The following is a 20206-nucleotide window of genomic DNA, read 5'->3' on the forward strand; positions in this document are numbered from 1 at the left end:
GTATCGACATTTTTTGGTGCCCCATGTGAGGCAAAGTACCGTCAATAATCCCTAAGTTTCTGCCAACATCAAAATTTCCCATTCCATCCTTTACATTGACTGCTGCTAGTCTGCCTCATAAGGACACATCCAGATGTATGTACAAACATCTGCACTGTGGGGAAAACTGATGTATTCCTCTGATCATCACCTAAACAATTTGAAAGATTTGGGTTATTGATCACCCCAGTAATTAACAAGACTATTTTAATAACTCGGTTGCACAGTGCCGCCCGTGTCTGTCCGTTTTTCTGCCTGGAAATATCAATAAAAACTTGTCAAAATGTATCACAGCAAAGATTAAAGACATTCTTTTAATAAAAAGACAACTGAACAACAAGCAGAATAAATAAAGCTGATTGGCCGGGCTGCACAGAACATCTTATTCAGACGTGTATTTAACTGAACTGAAGTTTCTGACAACAACTGCAAGAAATTTCTGGGCTACATTCAGCTTCAAACTCACAATCTGAGATATAAACATAAAGTCAGCACAATCACATGACACAAAGCTGAGCTAATGCGAGCTAATGCTAACGATAACAGCAGATTCTCAATTTTGTCTCACTAAAAGTTCTATCTATCTGTAAGTGAGATAAAAATGAAGCCGTTTAGTAAAACCTCGCCTCATCCAGTCACATTACGTGTGGCGGCGTTGTATAATTCATGCTTTAAATCTCTTACATAATGGATAGCGACTCATAGCGGCCTTTAACCTGCAGCCCCACACCTCGTCTCAGTACATAATGGATGGGTTTCCACTTTCCCCGGATGCAGACGGGACTAATGCATGTGAAGGTGAAGAAGAGCGAGCCTCATAAACCTGCTCGGTTCAGAACCTCCTCTGCTCTGTCTGGATATGAACCGTCTGCTTCTCTATTTCTGCAGAAACAGCCACATGTTTCCATTTTCTGATGATTCTCTGATGGAACGACTGACAACCTGCAGCATCGTCAGTCTGAGTGAAGAACAGCGGTGTCTTCTCAGTCTGATTATTTAACTCAAGAATCACCGGCAAAACCTTCCATAATGTCTATGCATACTGATATGCAGAACAACAGTTTCTACAAACACAACTTTCTTGTCGATACAGTCTTTAGCTCACAGAAGCTAAATATGAAGAATTATGTCTGCTGTTGTTTCTTCATTTCACAGCTAAGTGTTAAAATATTTGAAAATAGTTTTGGCACAGGAAGAATCATGACTAGAAGATGAAGCTGATGTCAAATGTAGGCAAAATGACACCTGTAATTTGCTGTAACTTGCTCTGACCAATTGTTTTTTAGGTTTTAAGGTTAAAAGACTTTTATTGTTCTGAAAACTGACATTTATGAACGAAGTGGGGCTCATTTTTAAAAACATAACGCCACCGATTACTTTCATTTCCTTTCAGTTCAAGCAAAACTAAGAATGAACTGAAAAAAGGGAGTCTAGCAAACTCTGAAAATATTCCAAAATATTCACATCAAACAATCTGGAATCAGAAACATTCTTTACTTTATCTGATTAATTATTAGTTACGATTCATTTCATATGTGACAACTAACAGATTGATGAGTCGTAAGAAACTGAATCAAAGATCTAATCTAATTTTTAGAGATTTTAAAAAATTAAAGCTGCAAGCAGCGTTGGTCGGGTCCTTGCATCCTTGATGGTCAGCGATTAGAAGCATGTCCACCAGATGGCGCTGCAACTGAGACTGTATTTCGACCTATGGCCTATTTGATGGCGATCTATTAAAACTGTCCACATTCTTTAGGGTCCTTTGGTGCTCGGACTCTAAAAATTGTTCAGAAAAAGTGACTGAAACAATAAATCTGTTATGAATGTATTCAGGCGACTAATTAATGAAAAGTGAAGGACTCGCCTGCAGGTTGGCGCAGGTGGAGAACATGCAGGCGCTGTCCAGGGGCTTGATGGCGTTTCCATGGAGAGAGGGGGCGGGCTTGGAGATGATTGGCGGCTGGGCAGGAGGCAGGAAGGTGGACGAAGGTTCGGTCACCAGGAGAGTTCCTCCCTCTGAACCGTAACCGAACGACTGGATGGCATTTTCTGGGAAAGAAACACGAGAAGGTGTTAGTTAGTCAATTCATCCTGGTTACTGTATTTATAACAGACGATGGAAACAAGTGGAGATCATCATCTACTGATACTTTATTCCCACAGTTTTACCATTTACCTGCATTAATGTTTCACAAAGCATGTGAAGGTTTGAAGCTGATCTCCAATAACAGGCACCAACCGAAATGTTTATTCAAGTTTTGGTATTCAGGAAGACTAGACTTCCTCATGAGAAACAATTTCTCTAAACTTTACTGCTTTCATTTAACCTCTACCTTTACAAGCCTTCCAGGACCTGCTGCTGAGGAACATCATGATGCTGCCACCACCATGCTTCACATCATGATGCTGCCACCACCATGCTTCACATCATGATGCTGCCACCACCATGCTTCACACCATGATGCTGCCACCACCGTGCTTCACGTCATGATGCTGCCACCACCATGCTTCACATCATGATGCTGCCACCACCATGCTTCACACCATGATGCTGCCACCACCGTGCTTCACATCATGATGCTGCCACCACCGTGCTTCACATCATGATGCTGCCACCACCATGCTTCACATCATGATGCTGCCACCACCGTGCTTCACAGTGGGGATGGTGTACTCCTTCAGAGGAGTCATAGGAGTCTTGGTGGCCTCCCTCTCTAGTCTCTTTCTCCTTCAGAGGAGTCATAGGTGTCTTGGTGGCCTCCCTCTCTAGTCTCTTTCTCCTTCAGAGGAGTCATAGGTGTCTTGGTGGCCTCCCTCGCTAGTCTCTTTGCGGTCAGATTTACTCGTGTTCCATCTTCCTTCCATTTCTTAATGATGGATTTAAACGGACTTAAAACAACCATGAATCGATGTTGGAAAACAAAAAAAGGTGGAAATTTCCAACTTTGAATTCTTTTTCTAAGCACATATATACAATAAATGTTAACAATTAATAGCATGTTATAGCAGCAAAAGTCTCTAAAACATCTTTTATTGTGAATTTATCCATTTTACTGAATGTTTTGAATCCAAGAAGCTAAAGTTAAATTCTTGAAGTTATTGTTCTTATGAGTAATTTAAAGGTATTTTTGATCATACCTGAGGTTTCTGTCCTCTATGTATTAGCAGAATGAAGGTGTGTTGATGCAGCGCTGCAGTATTCTGTTAGCGTTAGCGGCTATCTGCTGCTGTAGCTGGGTCAGTGTTATTTAAAGGAGCTACCAGGGGAGCTCCTCTAACCTTTCTCCCCAATTATCTGCTGCTCACACTCTGTTTTCCTGCTGAACGCCGACCCATGTGAAAGTTTCCACCCGTTAATGTGACGCTTTAGGAAGAACAGAAGCAGTAAGGAGGAAACGTTTAATCTTTGAAGCACCTGATCAAATATTTTACTGAATTCAGAACCACATCGGTTTATTAAATCTGAATCTTATTAACTGTTTTCCAAGAATAAATGAATAAAAACATGAATCTGTTCTGAGCCTGAAAGAATCTGTGAATTAATGCACAATAAATCAACTGTTAGGTGAATATTTGGGATGTTGGAGATTAATTGAGTCCATTTCTGGTTGTTTTTTGGGGCGACTGTGTTTCCAAAAATGCCAATTTAACGGTTTCTGACCAAAATAATAAATAATTGTATTTTCTTTGGTTGGAAAAATCACCCAAATTCCAGCAAACAGTCTCAGAAATATCAGAAACATGGTCATCTCAGCTCCTTAAAGGTGTTTTTCAGCGTTTCTGTGGTTCACAACAATTGATTGATCGATTAATTGAGTAATCAATTAGATGATCAACAGAAAAAACAACATTATAAATAAATTAAACTTTTTTAAATATTTGGCTGGTATCAGAGTCGATCAATAAAAAATTATTTGATCAATAAATTGATAACAGATTTCTGAGTAAAGTTGGTTGTTCTGAGCAATTTATAAAAAATATAGCATATATATATATATATATATATATATATATATATATATATATATATATATATATATATATATATATATATATATATATATATATATATATATATATATATATATATATATATATATATATATAAAAATAACATTTTTAATTTTTTAAAATTAAATAATCAGTCAGCTGATAAAATTGCTGAAAATTATTGGGTGAATAAATTGATAACAGATTTATCGTTCGAGTCACTTTTACTGAGAAAAAATGTTTACAAATCTCTAATAATTATAATTTCTGACACGTAAATATTTCTCTGACATCTTTACAAACTACATCAAACGTGAAATATTTGTTGATTTATTGATTTTTTTTAATTAGCCAATCACTGGAAAAACAAATGAATTAATAAATGCTCAAAATCTAAGCAGAAATATTAAAAGTTTACTTGCAGCTTTAATTGGTTTCAGTGTTATATTTGGTAATATTTCCTGTTTACTATTATATTCTCTCTCTTTTTGCTTAATTCTAATTTTAGCTGTCCAGTTCTTTGGTGTTACATCATCTCTAATTCTTTAATTCTCTATGTTCAAAAAAAAAATTCCTCTTATTTATCAGTTTTCAAATTGCCTTTGTTTGATATGTGTGCTAATCTATCTAATTATTATTCAACTTATTGTCATTTTTCCTATTTATTTTGTTTGACTGGCAAAAATGAGACCCAAAACAGTAAAAACAAGAAACAAAATGGTGTAAACACGATGCAAAATGACAAAAATAGACACAAAACAACAAAAATGAGTCAGAAAATGGTGTAAATATGATGCAAAATGACAAAAATGAGGCATAAAAAATCTCTAGAAATGATTATTTTGCTTTAGTTTCTAACGTGAATATCTTTGCAAACTGGATCAAACGTGAAATATTAGTTGATTTATTATTGTTATTTTCTGATCACCTGAAAAACAAATCAATGGAATTATTGGATGAATAAATTGACAACAGATTTATTGTTCAAGTCACTTTTTCTGAGTAAAAAATTGTTTAAAAATCTCTAAAAATGATTATCTTTGCTTAAGTTTCTGACATGTTAATATTTCTATCTTATAATTCTTTCTTATTTAACCCTCCTGTTGTTTTCATTTATGGGCAGCAAAAAATATTGTTTCCTTGTCTGAAAAAAATCCAAAAATTCAGGAACAAAAATTTGCAAAACCTTCATCCCCCAAATTTGGCAAGAAATTTCTAAATATTTTTAAAAAATGAATAAAAATCTTCTAAAAAAAAAAAAAAATCCTAAAAATATCTAAAGTGATTCCATATATATCAGTAAAACTTCAAATATTTTCTTTGAGAACATTCACATAAAAATTAACCAAAATCCAGTGAAATTCGCTGGATTTTGGTTGATTTTTTTTAATGAATGTTCTTAAACATTTTTAACATTTCTTTTCTTCCGCCAAAAAATGTTCAAAGATTTCCCAAAAATGTTGAAAATGTGCACATCAGAAGTTTTACTGTGAAAATATATTTTTTCCCACATTTTCAAACTTTAAAACGGGTCAATTTGACCCAAAGGACGACACGAGGGTTAAATAATTAATTAGTTAATTGAATTAATTAGTCAATTGATAAAATTGAGGAAAATTATTGGGTGAATAAATAGTTTGTTTGCTTTGTCTGAGCCAAAAAAAACATTTAAATGTGTAAAAATGAGCGTCTCTGCTTGAGTTTCTTCCGTGTTTAATATTCCTCGTTAAGCTGGATCTGAGCCGTGACAATCGATCAGCTGATTGGTGGAAACTCGACTGATTCTCGTTTTCTGGACGAGTTAACGGAGGGAACAATGTTCAGATTAGCGGACGGACTAAATCTCTGTCAGCTGTGACCTCTGCAGGCTTTTCTTTAGCGTCTGTGGACTCACTGAGGCAGGTGTTGTGGGTGAAGTCTCGGTGGAAAGCGTCGCATTCGGCCTCCTGCGCTCCGGTTCCCCTGCAGCTGCACCACAGGCTGATGGAGATGTTGGACGGGCTGCTGTCGCTGTAGTTGGGCGTCACATCGGAGCCTGAGGAGCCAATCAGAAGCAGACGACAGGTGAAGAGGAGCCAATCAGAAGCAGACGACAGGTGAAGAGGAGCCAATCAGAAGCAGACGACAGGTGAAGAGGATTTCAGAAAAACTGGACGGTTTCCAGAGAAGAAATGAGTCACCTTCTCTGCTCTGAAATCCTCACATGAAAGATTCAAACATCGGCCAGATCAAAGCAGCCGGAGACATGAATCTGCTCGAAACAGATTTTGTAAAAATACAAAAAACCGTCAAGCCACGACTGAGCTTCAGAGGCACAAAAATGGAGAAAACCAAACACAAAACAACAAAAATGAGACACAAAATGACGTAAAAAAAGACACAAAAGAGCACAAATGAGACACAAAATGACAAAAATGAGACACAAAATGGCAAAAAATAGACACAAAACAGCAAAAATGGGACACAACATGACAAAAATGAGACACAATACGGCAAAAAAGAGACACAAAACAGCAAATATGAGACAAAATGGTGTAAAAAGGACACAAAAGAGCACAAATGAGACACAAAATGACAAAATGAGACACAAAATGGCAAAAACGAGACAAAATGACAAAAATGAGACACAAAATGTCAAAAATCAGACACAAAACGGCAAAAATGAGACACAAAACAGCAAAAATGAGACACAAAACGGCAAAAACGAGACACAAAATGGCAAAAATGAGACACAAAATGGTGTAAAAAGGACACAAAAGTGCAAAAATGAGACAGAAAATGACAAAAATGAGTCACAAAATGGTGTGAAATGGACACAAAAGAGCAAAAACGAGACACCAAACTAAACAAATTCTGGCCTGCTAAAATCCAGCTGGAGACATGAGGAGGAGGAATTCACCAGAATAGCATTTATTCACACAGAAACTAATCGCTCTGAACCCTGAAACCTGCCCGCAGGTTAGAAAGACGCAGTTTGTTTAAAGACAATGAGAAAAATGAAACCATTTATCAGCCAGAAACTGTTCTGTCCTACTGTCCCTGAACTGCTCACTATTGACTTACAGTTTTAATCTAAGTTAAATTTACTGAATCATAAACGTCTTGTTCAGAAATTCACCAAAAATAAAGCATTTGCTCAAAACAGATTCTGTAAAAATACGAAAATTCTCAACTCATCAGAGCAACCGTGAAGCCATGACTGACTCAGCTGTGACCAAACATCAGGCGATAAAAATTCAGTTTGAGAGGCACAAAAATGGCAAATACGAGACACAAAATGAAAAAAATTAGTCAGAAAATCGTGTAAATATGACACAAAACTGCAAAAATGAGACAAAATGGCAAAAATAAAACACAAAATGATGTAAAAAAACACAAAGTAGTGTAAAAAAAAACTAAAATGACAAAAATGAGTCAGAAAATTGTGTATAAAAAGACACAAACACCAAAAATTTGTTCGAAAACGGTGTAAAAATTACATAAAATTATAGAGACAAAATGGCAAAAATGAGACACAAAATAGTGTAAAAAGCACAAAATGGTGTAAACAAGATGCCAAATGAGACCCAGTGTGGCAGAAATGGACGTTTCCAGCTGTTCGACTCACCGATGAGGCCGACGTAGGACATGAGGCAGCCGTGGAAGTTATCATGAGGACAGCTGGTGACGGAGTGAGGAGTCATCTGGCAGTTCATGTGGAAGTCAGCCAGCCGGGACCTGGAGGAAAACAACAACAACAACAACAGTCAACAACAACAGTCAGCCAGCCGGGACCTGGAGGAAAACAACAACAACAACAACAACAGTCAACAACAACAGTCAGCCAGCCGGGACCTGGAGGAAAACAACAACAACAACAACAACAGTCAACAACAACAGTCAGCCAGCCGGGACCTGGAGGAAAACAACAACAACAACAACAACAGTCAACAACAACAACAGCCAGCCGGGACCTGGAGGAAAACAACAACAGCAGTGAGTTTTCCAGTAATCCAGCTCGGTCAGGTACTAGAAGAAGTCTCTGATTTCTTAAACATCAACAGACGAGTCGTTTAATGAAGAAAGAATCAGAAACACTCTCAATATTTTGCTTCCAGAAATTTAGCATCTGTTAGCTGCTAAGCTAAATGCAAACATCCAGCCAGCTAGAATGGTAATAAAGATTACCGTTATAATAGTATAATAATAACAATAATAATAATAATAATAACAATAATAATAATAATAATAATAATAATAATAATAGCAGCATCCTGTAGCAGCGTCTGAACCCAGCTAACAGCTATGTTAGCATCATCCTCCATCATCTGAACAGATCCACATCCTGGTTCCTTCTGGACTCAGATCTACTGTTGAACAATCCTCACCAGGAGAACCTCAACGTGACCAGGTCTGCTCTGGTTCCTGTTGGTGTTTGTGTGTCTGTGTGTGTCTGGTTGTGTGTTAGTGTGTCCTGCAGTGTCTCTACATCATAAATATGTTAATGCAACACAAACTGTGGCAGGAAATAAGAAAACAGCTGCTGAGCTCAATCTACGGTCTGTCCTCCATTCTGTCCTACGGTCTGTCCTCCATTCCGTCCTACGGTCTGTCCTCCATTCTGTATTACGGTCTGTCCTCCATTCTGTCCTACGGTCTGTCCTCCATTCCGTCCTACGGTCTGTCCTCCATTCCGTCCTACGGTCTGTCCTCCATTCCGTCCTACGGTCTGTCCTCCATTCCGTCCTACGGTCTGTCCTCCATTTTGTCCTACGGTCTGTCCTCCATTCCGTCCTACGGTCTGTCCTCCATTCCGTCCTACCGTCTGTCCTCCATTTTGTCCTACGGTCTGTCCTCCATTCCGTCCTACGGTCTGTCCTCCATTCCGTCCTACCGTCTGTCCTCCATTTTGTCCTACGGTCTGTCCTCCATTCCGTCCTACGGTCTGTCCTCCATTTTGTCCTACGGTCTGTCCTCCATTCCGTCCTACGGTCTGTCCTCCATTCTGTCCTACGGTCTGTCCTCCATTCTGTCCTACCGTCTGTCCTCCATTCCGTCCTACGGTCTGTCCTGAAGCTGGTTTGTCTCCTGAGAGTCATTTTGTGTCTTTTTTTAGTCATTTTGTGTCTTTGTTAAAGTCATTTTGCGTCTTTTTGTGGTCATTTTGTGTAATTTTTTGTCATTTTGTGTCTCTTTAAGGTCATTGTGTCTCTTTGTGTCATTTTCTGTCATTCTGTGGTTGTTTTGTGTCTCCTTGTGGTCATTTTGTGTCTTTTTATAGTCATTCTGTGTCATTTTGTTCTCATTTTGTGTCTCTTTGTGGTCATTTTGTGTCTCTTTGTTTTCATTTTGTGTGTCTTTGTTGTCATTTTGTGTCATTTTGTTGTAGTTTTGTGTCTCTGTTTTCATTTTGTGTGTCTTTGTGGACATTTTGTGTGTCTTTGTCATTTTGTGGTTGTTTGTGTCTCTTTGTGGTCATTTGATGTCTGTTTTCATTTTGTGTGTCTTTGTTGTCATTTTGTGTCATTTTGTTGTAGTTTTGTGTCTCTGTTTTCATTTTGTGTGTCTTTGTGGACATTTTGTGTGTCTTTGTCATTTTGTGGTTGTTTGTGTCTCTTTGTGGTCATTTGATGTCTGTTTTCATTTTGTGTGTCTTTGTGGAGGTTTTGTGTGTCTTTGTGGTTGTCTTTGAGTGTGTCCTCGTCCTTCATCCTGGACATGAGTATAAAGTGTTTGTAGGCTGCAGAATGATGCGGTCTGACAGGTCTGAGTGTTGTGTTTGACTTTCACTGAGGTCATTGTGTGTCTGAAATATGTCGACACAGTCACCTTGTCAGGACAAACAACAACAACAAAATGATAATAAACCATCAGATGAACTCACTAACGGGTTATTAAAACTGAAATAATGACAACAGAGCAGCTGGAGTTATGGAAACAAATCAGCTGATATTTTTATTATGGTCATTTCTGGTGATTTCTTAGGTTTTTGTGGTGATTTTGCATCTTCTTTATAGAATTTTGAATCTTTTTGCAATGATTTTGTATCATTTTATGGTGATTTTGCATCTTTTTGTGGTCTTTGTTTTAACTATGTCATTCTTTTGTGGTGATTTTGTGACTTTTAATGAGATTTTACACCTTCTTGTGCTAATTTCATGTTTTTTGTGGTGATTTCGCTTGTTTTGGTTGTCATTTCAAGTATGTACGGTAACGCCACTTCTTTTTGTTCCTTTTGTGGTGATTTTGTGTCTCTTTGTGGACATTTTGTGTATTTTTGTGTCTTGTGTCTTTTTGTGGTTATTTGTGTCCTTCTGTGGTTATTTTGTGTCCTTTTGTGGTCATTTTGTATGTCTTTGTGGTGATTTTGTGTCTCTTTGTGGACATTTTGACAGTTTTTATGATCTTTTTGTATCTATTTTTGGCAATTTTGTGTGTCTGTGGTTATTTTGTGTCTTTTTGTGGTCATTTTGTGTCGTTTTGTGTCTTGCTGTGTCTTTTGTGGCTATTTTGTGTCTTTTTGTGGTCATTTCGGGTGTCTTTGTGGTCATTTGATGTCTTTTTGTGGCTATTTTGTGTGTCTTTGTGGTCATTTTATGTCTTTTTTGTCTTTTTGTGGTAATTTTCTCCAAAGTAATGTAAAATATCCACCTCTATTGACAGACTGATTTCCTCATATTCATCCATGTGGATGTTTTTGTGTGTTTTTTATTGATGTTCTGCTCTAAACATGTCACAGCGACGTGTTTTTAACGTATAGTTGTGTTATTTTTGTGGGGAATGTAAAAGCATTCATGTATTTGAGGGTTAAAGTCACACAGAGTCTCCACCAGATGAATGCTAGTCCTCTGAAGTGTGTCGGCTTGAGTCATCTGACGACAACGACACACTAAACACACACTTCCTGCCAGCTGACACACATTCCTATCTTTGAGAGGACTCCAACCTGGAGCCTGAATCCTCTCCAAGGTCGGACCTCCAGCCGGTTAGTCGGACCTCCATCCGGTCCTCACAGAGGCAGAGGTTCTCCTGCAGCGACACCTTCACCCTTGGGCTCGTCAGGCAGATTTCAGACTGACTCAGACGCTCGACCGCCGCTGTGTTTGTCAGCTTTTCATGTCAAAGGAACACGAGGGTGTTTTCAGACACGTGAGGGATTCCTGAAGGACGCTGCAGTGGTTGAAGCTGACAGCTGAGTTTATGATATAGAAACAGACTGGAGGTCAAAGAGCTCCATGTTGGATGGTAAAAGCAGAGGTTCTTCAAAGGAAAGTTGAAATATCTGCTGCTGTGATAAGTTAATACTAAAGTCCAGTCTCTAGGAGTTTTTTTTATATAATAATAACAAAAATAGTTTTATTTATATAGAACCTTTTAAAAAGAGTAATAAAGGAAAGCTGAATATGAGAATATAGACAACATCTGATTGGTTTAGTCGTCCTACTGACTCGATCCACTTTTGGATTCACTCTTGACTTGGTCTCCATGCCTTAATACTCAACTTTGACTTGGCCTTGACCCCTTTCGGGTCCGGTCTTAATTTGCACTTGATCCCTTTGGCTTTGATTTAGACTCTGACTCGATTCCTTCAGGGTTCACGCTTTACTTGAACAGTGAACTTGGACTCAATTCATTGTGCATTATGTCTTGACCCTCATAGATTCTGTCTTGAAAAGAAACTCATAAATTTCTTTAGTTTCACTTTCACGCATCAAACTCGAGGCATTTTTTTAAAATTTAATTTATTTTTGGTAGCTTTGCTTCTTTTTGAGTTGATTTTGAGTCTTTCTGTGGTAACTTGGCCTCTCTTCGTGATAATTTTCTATCTCTTTCAGTGATTTTGAGTCTTTTTATGATCTTGGTCTTGACTCGGTCTCCGGAGGCTTTGACTCGGGACTCGACTGGTCAGTGAGTGTTTTGACTCGTCTTTGTCTTGTAACTATGACTCTTGATCAGCTGTGACTCTGAAACTTGTGTAAATGTTTAAGTTTGAGATGTTGACTCTAATTAAGGTTCTAGTCAGGACCTGAGACTCGACGTTCAGTCCTCAGTGGACATTGAGACTCAGAATGGGAGAACTACATCAAAGTTTCATAGTCAACTCGTATCATTTAATATTTTAACAAGCTGATTAAATTTTGATGTTTTCTATGTATGATAATTAATTATTACATTTTTTTCTTGGAATGAATGAATGGAGCTACATCACCTCTCTCAACATCTTTTAGTCTTGACTTGACTCGATCCCTTAAGGATTTCATCTTTACTCTGACTCAACCCCTTTTGGATTCAGTCTTGTCTCTGACTCGAACCTTTTTAGATTCTGTCTTGACTCAGACTCATCATCTGTCAGATCTAGTCTTGACTTGTACTTGAGCCCTTTGGACTCAATCTTGATTTGATTCCTTTGGATCCAGTCTTGACTTGGACTCAACATCTTCTGGATTCAGCCTTGACTTGGACCTAAACCCCACTGGTGTCGGTCTCGATACTGACTCGATTCCTTTTAGATTCTGTCTTAACTCGGACACGTCTTATTGGTCTAGTCTTGATACTGGCTTGACCTCTTTTGGTTTTAGTTTTCACTCGAACTCGGCCTCTTTTTCGTTTAGTCTTGATCCTGATTAGATTATTTTTGGATCTAGTCTTGACTTCTACTCCACCCCTTTATACTCAACTTTGACTCGACCCATTTATACTCAACTTTGACTTGACCCCTTTATACTCAACTTTGACTTGACCCCTTTCAGATCCAGTCTTGATTTGTACTCGATCCCTTTGGATTCAGTTTAGAGTCGAATTCAACATCTTTTAGGTTTTATCTTGATACTGACTCAATTCCTTTTGGAGTCGGTCTGGACTTGGACTCGACTCCTTTAAGATTTAGACTTGATTCTGACTAAACCTCTTTTGGGTCCAGTCTGAACTTTGGATTCAGTTTAGACTAAGTTGATTCCTTCAGGATTCAGTCTTTATTCAGTCTTCACTCCTTTTACACTCGGTATTGGCTCGTGCTCGACCTGTTCTGGACTCGGTCTGACTGGGACTCGACCCCTTCACACCTAAATTTGACTTGGACTTGACCCCTTTCGGATCTAGTCTTGATTTGCACTCAACTCTTTTGGATTCAGTTTAGACTCAGAGTCGATTCCTTCAGGATTCAGTCTTTATTCTGACTCAACTCCTTTTACACTCGGTCTTGACTAGTGCTCGACCTGTTGTGGACTCAGTGTGACTGGGACTCGACCCTGTACGTGTCTCTGGCTCTGATCTAGTCCACTATTGATGAAATAAAGTCTGTCCTGATGTGAATGTGGAAGTTTTTAGATGAAAGAAGTGTAAAGTCTCGAGTCTGACGGCTGAAGGTCAGGGAGTGACGAGTGCTGAGCCGGAGGCAGCAGGAGACTCGAGCAGAGTTAACCGAGTGCTTCAATCTGCCTTCCGTAAAGCACTTGATGAAATCCGTCCTGAGCTGCGGGTTTCCATGCAGGGCTCATTAAAGATTCATCGGCACTAATCAGCGACGGAGAGGAAGCAGGAAGTGAGCTGTACTCTCTCCGACCCGACGACTCGAAGCAACTCGGCTCCGCATGAAAAAGCAAACACGTCTGAATAAGACATGAAGGAGGCCTCCGAGGGTTCTGGAGACGCTAATGCAGGAGGTTCTTTAGAGTCTGCTGATGGTCGCCATGGAGACCAACATCCAGCCCAGATTTCTGCTTTAACGTGATTTATGGTAGAAGCAGCTGGAATTTAACCATTTAGAGATGAAAATACAGAATTATTATTATTATTATATTAGAGTCACTTAACTGCATGAAATGATGATGAGCAGCATTTTAACTCCATATATGTCAGATTTATTTACTCAAAATGTTCTTTTTGGGACATTTTATCAACTGTTTTAGACATTTTATTAATATATTTTACATTTATTACTATTTTGAAAATATTTTATAAATATTATTTTGTGTTAAAACATTTTTTGACATTTTAATCATATTTTCTGACATATTTATAATTTTGCGACATTCGAAACCCCTAACCCCTAACCCTAACCCAACTATTATAACAATATTTTAATTTATTATTATTAAACATGTTTTAGACAACATATTATCCAACATTTTATTATTATTATTACTATTTGATATTTAAAAAAATATTTTCCATAATTTTATTGATATCCTGGTCATTTTCTTCATATTTCATTATTTATTTACATTTATTAATATTTTATTTACATATTTTAATAATATTATTTCATGTTATTACTATTTTTTAAACATTAAAAAAATATTTTCTGACATATTCATAATTTATGATTATTGTAAAAGATACATTTTCTGATTTTTTATTATTATTTTGTTTGTTTTAATGTTTTCCACAATTTTATTAAAATCTTGAAAATTAAATTAACATTTTTTATTTAAATTGTATTTAAAAGTTAAATTTTATATTAACACAAATGAATAAATATATTTTCTCATATTGTATCAACTGTTTTAGACATTTTATGAACATATTTTACATTTGTACTATTTTTAGACATTTTATTATTTTATTATTACATATTCACAATTTTATGGTATTTAAAGCATATTTATAGACAACATAATATTTTACAACATTTTATTGTTATTTTCTGATGTTTTAAAATAGTTTTTTGATGTTTTAAAATATTTTCAACAATTTTATTAATATATACGTATATATTACTATTCTTAGACATTTTAGTATTATTAATTATAATTAATTCAGCATTATGTATAAAATAGTATTTTCTTACATTATATCAACTGTTTTCGACATTTTATTATCATAGTTTACATTTATTACTATTGCTACATATTTTATTAATATTATTTTGTGTTATAACAATTTTTTTAGACATTTTGATACTTTTTTCTGACATATTAATAATTTTGTGATTTTTATAACATATCTATATTTTAACTACATTTTGTTGTTATTTTCTGATGTTTTTAGACATCTTTAAAGCACTCCCCATCATTTTATTCATATTTTGGTCATTTTAATAATATTTCTTTATTTAAATTATATTTAAAAGTCAAATATTATTTAACCCTGGTGTCGTCCTGCGGGTCAAATTGACCCGTTTCAAAGTTTGAAAATGTGGAAAAAAATATATTTTCACAGTGAAACTTCTGATGTCCACATTTTCAACATTTTCGGGAAATTTTTGAACATTTTTTGGTGGAAAAAAAGAAATGTTAAAAATGTTTCTTGAGAACATTCACAAAAAAAAATCAACCAAAATCCAGCGAGTTTCACTGGATTTTGGTTGATTTTTATGTGAATGTTCTCAAAGAAAATATCAGAAGTTTTACTGATATATATGGAATCACTTTAGATATTTTTAGGATTTTTGGGGGGAGATTTTTATTCATTTTTTGAAAATATTTGCAAGAATTTTCTTGCCAAATTTGGGGGATTTTTTTTTTTTTAAATAAAACTTTTAAGGGAAATTTTTAAGGAATTATTGGAATTTTCTTCCTGAAGATTTTGCAAAGTTTCAGAAATTTGGGGAATTTTTTTCTGAATTTTTTTATTTTTCTCAGACAAGGAAACAATATTTTTTGCTGCCTGTAAATGAAGACAACAGGATGGTTAAACACAAACTGTTTAATAGAAAATTTTAAATTATTTTAACAAGTTTTTTAAAAAAAAATGAAGAACTGTGAGACACCCTGATGTACAAATCCTATTTTGCAGATGATTTTCAGGCATATGGGTTCTGTAAAGGGTCTTGAGACCATCTGAACTGTAAATGGCGCTATATAAATAAAATGGAATTGAATATTTGGAGGAAAGGGAATGCTAACATTATTAAAACTGTGACTCATGTATTAATATCTGATTGTTTCTCCGTATTACTGGTGTTAAAGTAGCGGTCTGTCCTCCTGCAGATCCTGGACCAGCGTTAGCGTCTCGTTTCTGCCTCCAGTCGTTCATCGTTCATGTTTACAGCAGCAGAATATTAAAACGAGGTCGGGTCTAAACGCCCTCATTACCGACTCTCACGCTTCATCTACACTCAGCTGGAACCGACTCAGTTATCCTCAGAATAAATAAATCCACACTCCGTTAACCCTTCGATATCCCACACATCACTCAGTGTGGAACAGACTCACAAAACCTCCAATGTTGTTGTTGGTTGTTTTGTGTCTCTTTGTGGTTGTTTTGTGTCTCTTTGTGGTTGTTTTGTGTCTCTTTGCGCTTGTTGTGCGCCTTTTTGGCGTTCTTTTGCTTGTATTTGTGGTTGTTTTGTGTCTCAAATCTAGTGTGCAGTAGATAAACACATCCAGTCAGAGATGATTTTGACGGCTGCAAACAAAGACTCAGGTCTTATTTTGTGTTTTATCTTTTATATGAATGAAGTTTGGACCAACAACAACAGTCTTAAAAACTACATTTTACTTTCATTTCAAGCAAAGCCGGTGTTTCATCAGTGATATTTTACTGCCTTTAAAATGCTGCTGCTCTGTTTTTGTTTCTGTAAAGTTCAGGAGAATCAGACGCTGAAATGTGAATCATTATTTAGGTCATCTAGGAGGTTAAAGTGAAGTTAAACTAGTTTTTCTGCACCTTTAATGTCTAGCTGGAGTTTTTCTGATGCATATTTATCCTCAACTCATCTTGAATCCAACAGAATATTTTGTCCAAACACACTGAAACGTCCTCAGATTCTTTTTAACATGACTTTAATATCAGGTTTTATATTTGTGTGTTCAGGTTTCATCGTTTCTTTCCAGATTTATTCCTGGGTGCACAGAAATGAAGCTTCGTATCAGATCCTCGTCAGTGATCAATCCATCAGACGTCACACAGCGTTTCCTTTGTCTCCTCTAACTCTGGCGTCTTTTAAAACCCAGAAATATTCCAGGACGAACAGAAAACGATCCTGTTAGTTCTCACCTTACTGTCCTTGTCCTGAGATGATGGGAGCAGCAGCTAAAATTAGCAGAAAAATGTCTAAAGTCAAACGATTCAGAGCAGAAAAGTATTTGTGGAGACGATTTATTAGATTATTAACCTTCTGGTTCGTTTTTAAAGTCCAGCAGCTCTGTGGAACCAGAATGAAGGAGATACCTCAGAAATCTGTCAGTAGGACTCAGTCAGAATGATGGAAACCAGGAATTAAAGCTGAATTTCTTTGATTACTAACTTTAAACAAATGTCAGAAATCATCACGTCCAACGGGTTTCCTGGAAGTTTCCGACTGGAACACATGGAGGAACCATCAGGAGATCTTTATTCATGTTTGATTTGTGATCATGTTTGTCTCTTTTTGCTGCCAGTTTATATATTTTGTGTACATTTTAAATAGTGTAGTATAGTGTAGTGTAGCGTAGCATAGTATAGCGCAGTATAGTATAGTATAGTATAGTATAGTATAGTATAGTATAGTATAGTATAGTATAGTATAGTATAGTATAGTGCAGTATAGTATAGTATAGTATAGTATAGTATAGTATAGTATAGTATAGTATAGTATAGTATAGTATAGTATAGTATAGTATAGTATAGTATAGTGCAGTATAGTATAGTATAGTATAGTATAGTATAGTATAGTATAGTATAGTATAGTATAGTATAGTACAGTATAGTATAGTATATAAAAAGTACAGTGACAGAAGACATAGCATAATATACTATATACTACACTACATGTACTATACTATACTACATTGTACTACAGTGTATTACTGCTGTAGGTCTCTCAGCCTCTGATGAAGTCTTTGGTTTCCATCAGGACACATCCGGCAGATGTTGAGTTTTCATCAGGTTGGTGGTGACCCCATCAGCTGGAGGACACACACACACACACACACACACACACACACACACACACACACACACACACACACACACACACACACCCTTGTGCACTGAGGCGTGCTGAGGTAAACTGCTTGTGGTGTTTTAAGGAGCCGATCAGAGGCAGCGTTGCTCCATTACCTGGTCAGTGAGGTGGTTCTGATGGAGAAGCTGCTGGAGGTCAGAGAGGACGGATCTTTACCCAGTTTACACCCAACCTGACGCCTTCACAGCACAACCCAGGGCAAAAAATACAACCTGACGCCTTCACAGCACAACCCAGGGCAGAAAAATAAAATGACGCCTTCACAGCCCAACCCAGGGCAGAAAATACAACCTGACGCCTTCACAGCCCAACCCAGGGCAGAAAAATAAAATGACGCCTTCACAGCCCAACCTAGGGCAGAAAATACAACCTGACGCCTTCACAGCCCAACCCAGGGCAGAAAATACAACCTGACGCCTTCACAGCACAACCCAGGGCAGATAAACCCAACTTACGCCTTCACAGCACAACCCAGGGCAGAAAAATAAAATGACGCCTTCACAGCACAATCCAGGGCAGAAAAATAAAATGACGCCTTCACAACCCAACCCAGGGCAGAAAATACAACCTGACGCCTTCACAGCCCAACCCAGGGCAGAAAATACAACCTGACGCCTTCACAGCCCAACCCAGGGCAGAAAATACAACCTGACGCCTTCACAGCCCAACCCAGGGCAGAAAAACCCACACAACCAGCCTCTAGTACCCAACTCATCAGATAGCAACACAACCAGTCGGTGTACGTGCGTGCTTGTTTTGCGTCTCTTTGTGGTCATTTTGTGTCTCTTTGTGGTCGTTTTGTGTCGTTTTGTGTCTCTTTGTGGTTGTTTTGTGTCTCTTTGTGGTTGTTTTTTGTCTCTTGGTGTTTTGTGTCTCTGTGGTCGTTTTGTGTCTCTGTGGCTGTTTTGTATCTCTCTGTGGTTGGTTTTGTGTCTCTTTGTGGCTGTTTTGTGTCTCTTTGTGGCAGTTTTTTGTCTCTGTGGCTGTTTTGTGTCTCTTTGTGGCTGTTTTTTGCCTCTTTGTGGCTGTTTTTTGTCTCTTTGTGGTTGGTTTGTGTCATTTCGTGTCTTTGTCTCTGTCTTGTTGTGTTGTGTCTTATATATATTGTACATCAGAGAAAGCTCTGCAGTTTTTCCTAAACATGACTCATTTCATTTTGCGTCTGACTGAGAGGAACTCATCCAGCTGGAACATCCAGTCGCTGCATTAACTCTCTGGATTGTTCAGAGTTTGGTCAGTTTTCTACATCAGCTGCAGCGTTATTCTGACACACAGACACACAACATTCAGTCTGAAATAAACCCTAATTATCCTCCAGACTCGCTGCTCTGAACATCCCTCGAAAACCAGTTTGTGTAACGTTGTGTTTCCATATAAATCCTTTAAATGTCATCACAGCTGAAGGTTTAACGTTTAGAGGAGGTTCTGCTGTGATTCTCCTGAAAACTCACTGAACTCTTTAGAAGTCAAAACATTATTGTCTCACATCGTTGACTCGTGTTGAGTTTGTAGGATTAAGAAAGTCGCTTCATTTTGTGTGTTTTTGTTTTTTTGTGTCTCTTTGTGGTCGTTTTGTCTCTTTCTGGTGGTTTTGCGTGTCTTTGTGGTTGTTTTGTGTGTCTTTGTGGTTGTTTTGTCTCTTTGTTGCTGTTTTGTGTCTCTTTGTGGTTGTTTTGTGTCTTTGTGGTTGTTTTGTGTCTTTGTTGCTGTTTTGTGTCTCTTTGTGGCTGTTTTGTGTCTCTTTGTGGTTGTTTTGTGTGTCTGTGGTTGTTTTATGTCTCTTTGTGGTTGCTTTGTCTCTTTGTGGCTTTTTTGTGTCTCTTTGTGGTCGTTTTGTCTCTTTGTGGTTGTTTTGTGTGTCTGTGGTTGTTTTGTGCGTCTTTGTGGTTGCGTTGTCTCTTTGTGGCTTTTTTGTGTCTCTTTGTTGTCATTTTGTGCCTGTTTGTAGTTGCTTTGTGTGTTTTTGTGGATATTTTATGTATTTTATTGGTGTTTAAAGTGTCTCTTTTTGTCTCTTTGTGGCTGTTTTTGTGCGTTTCTGTTGTCGTGTTATCAGATTGACATGTTGTGAGTTCATCTGACTCCCAGCAAATGCTAAATTATTCCAGTTGGATGTTTAATCTGCTGCCAAAAACAGTTAATTAATCCTGAACTCATCTCCTGATGGAGGAAAAACCAGCGACTGATGAGAGATTATCAACCAACCAGAACACCTGAGGACTGCAGGGATCCAACAACAACAACAACAACAACAACAACAACGGCATCTCTAAAGGCCTCCTGAACCTCCACTCTGATGAATGTGAG

The 20206-nt window shown here is 37.3% G+C and overlaps 1 protein-coding gene across 1 annotated transcript in view; it reads right to left on the minus strand.

Annotated features, from left to right (window-relative positions):
- gfra2b (GDNF family receptor alpha 2b) overlaps positions 1–20206 on the minus strand; it is a 99414-nt gene that overhangs the window by 14448 nt on the left and 64760 nt on the right. The window contains exons 6-8 of the mRNA XM_055019415.1: positions 7640–7749; positions 5927–6067; positions 1907–2091 (exon numbers count right to left, since the gene is read on the minus strand). Of these exons, the coding sequence (XP_054875390.1) occupies positions 1907–2091; positions 5927–6067; positions 7640–7749 (436 nt within the window). The remainder of the gene's footprint in view (positions 1–1906; positions 2092–5926; positions 6068–7639; positions 7750–20206) is intronic.

Source organism: Amphiprion ocellaris, chromosome 17 (genome assembly GCF_022539595.1).
Source record: "Amphiprion ocellaris isolate individual 3 ecotype Okinawa chromosome 17, ASM2253959v1, whole genome shotgun sequence".
Classification (NCBI taxonomy): Eukaryota; Metazoa; Chordata; class Actinopteri; family Pomacentridae; genus Amphiprion; species Amphiprion ocellaris.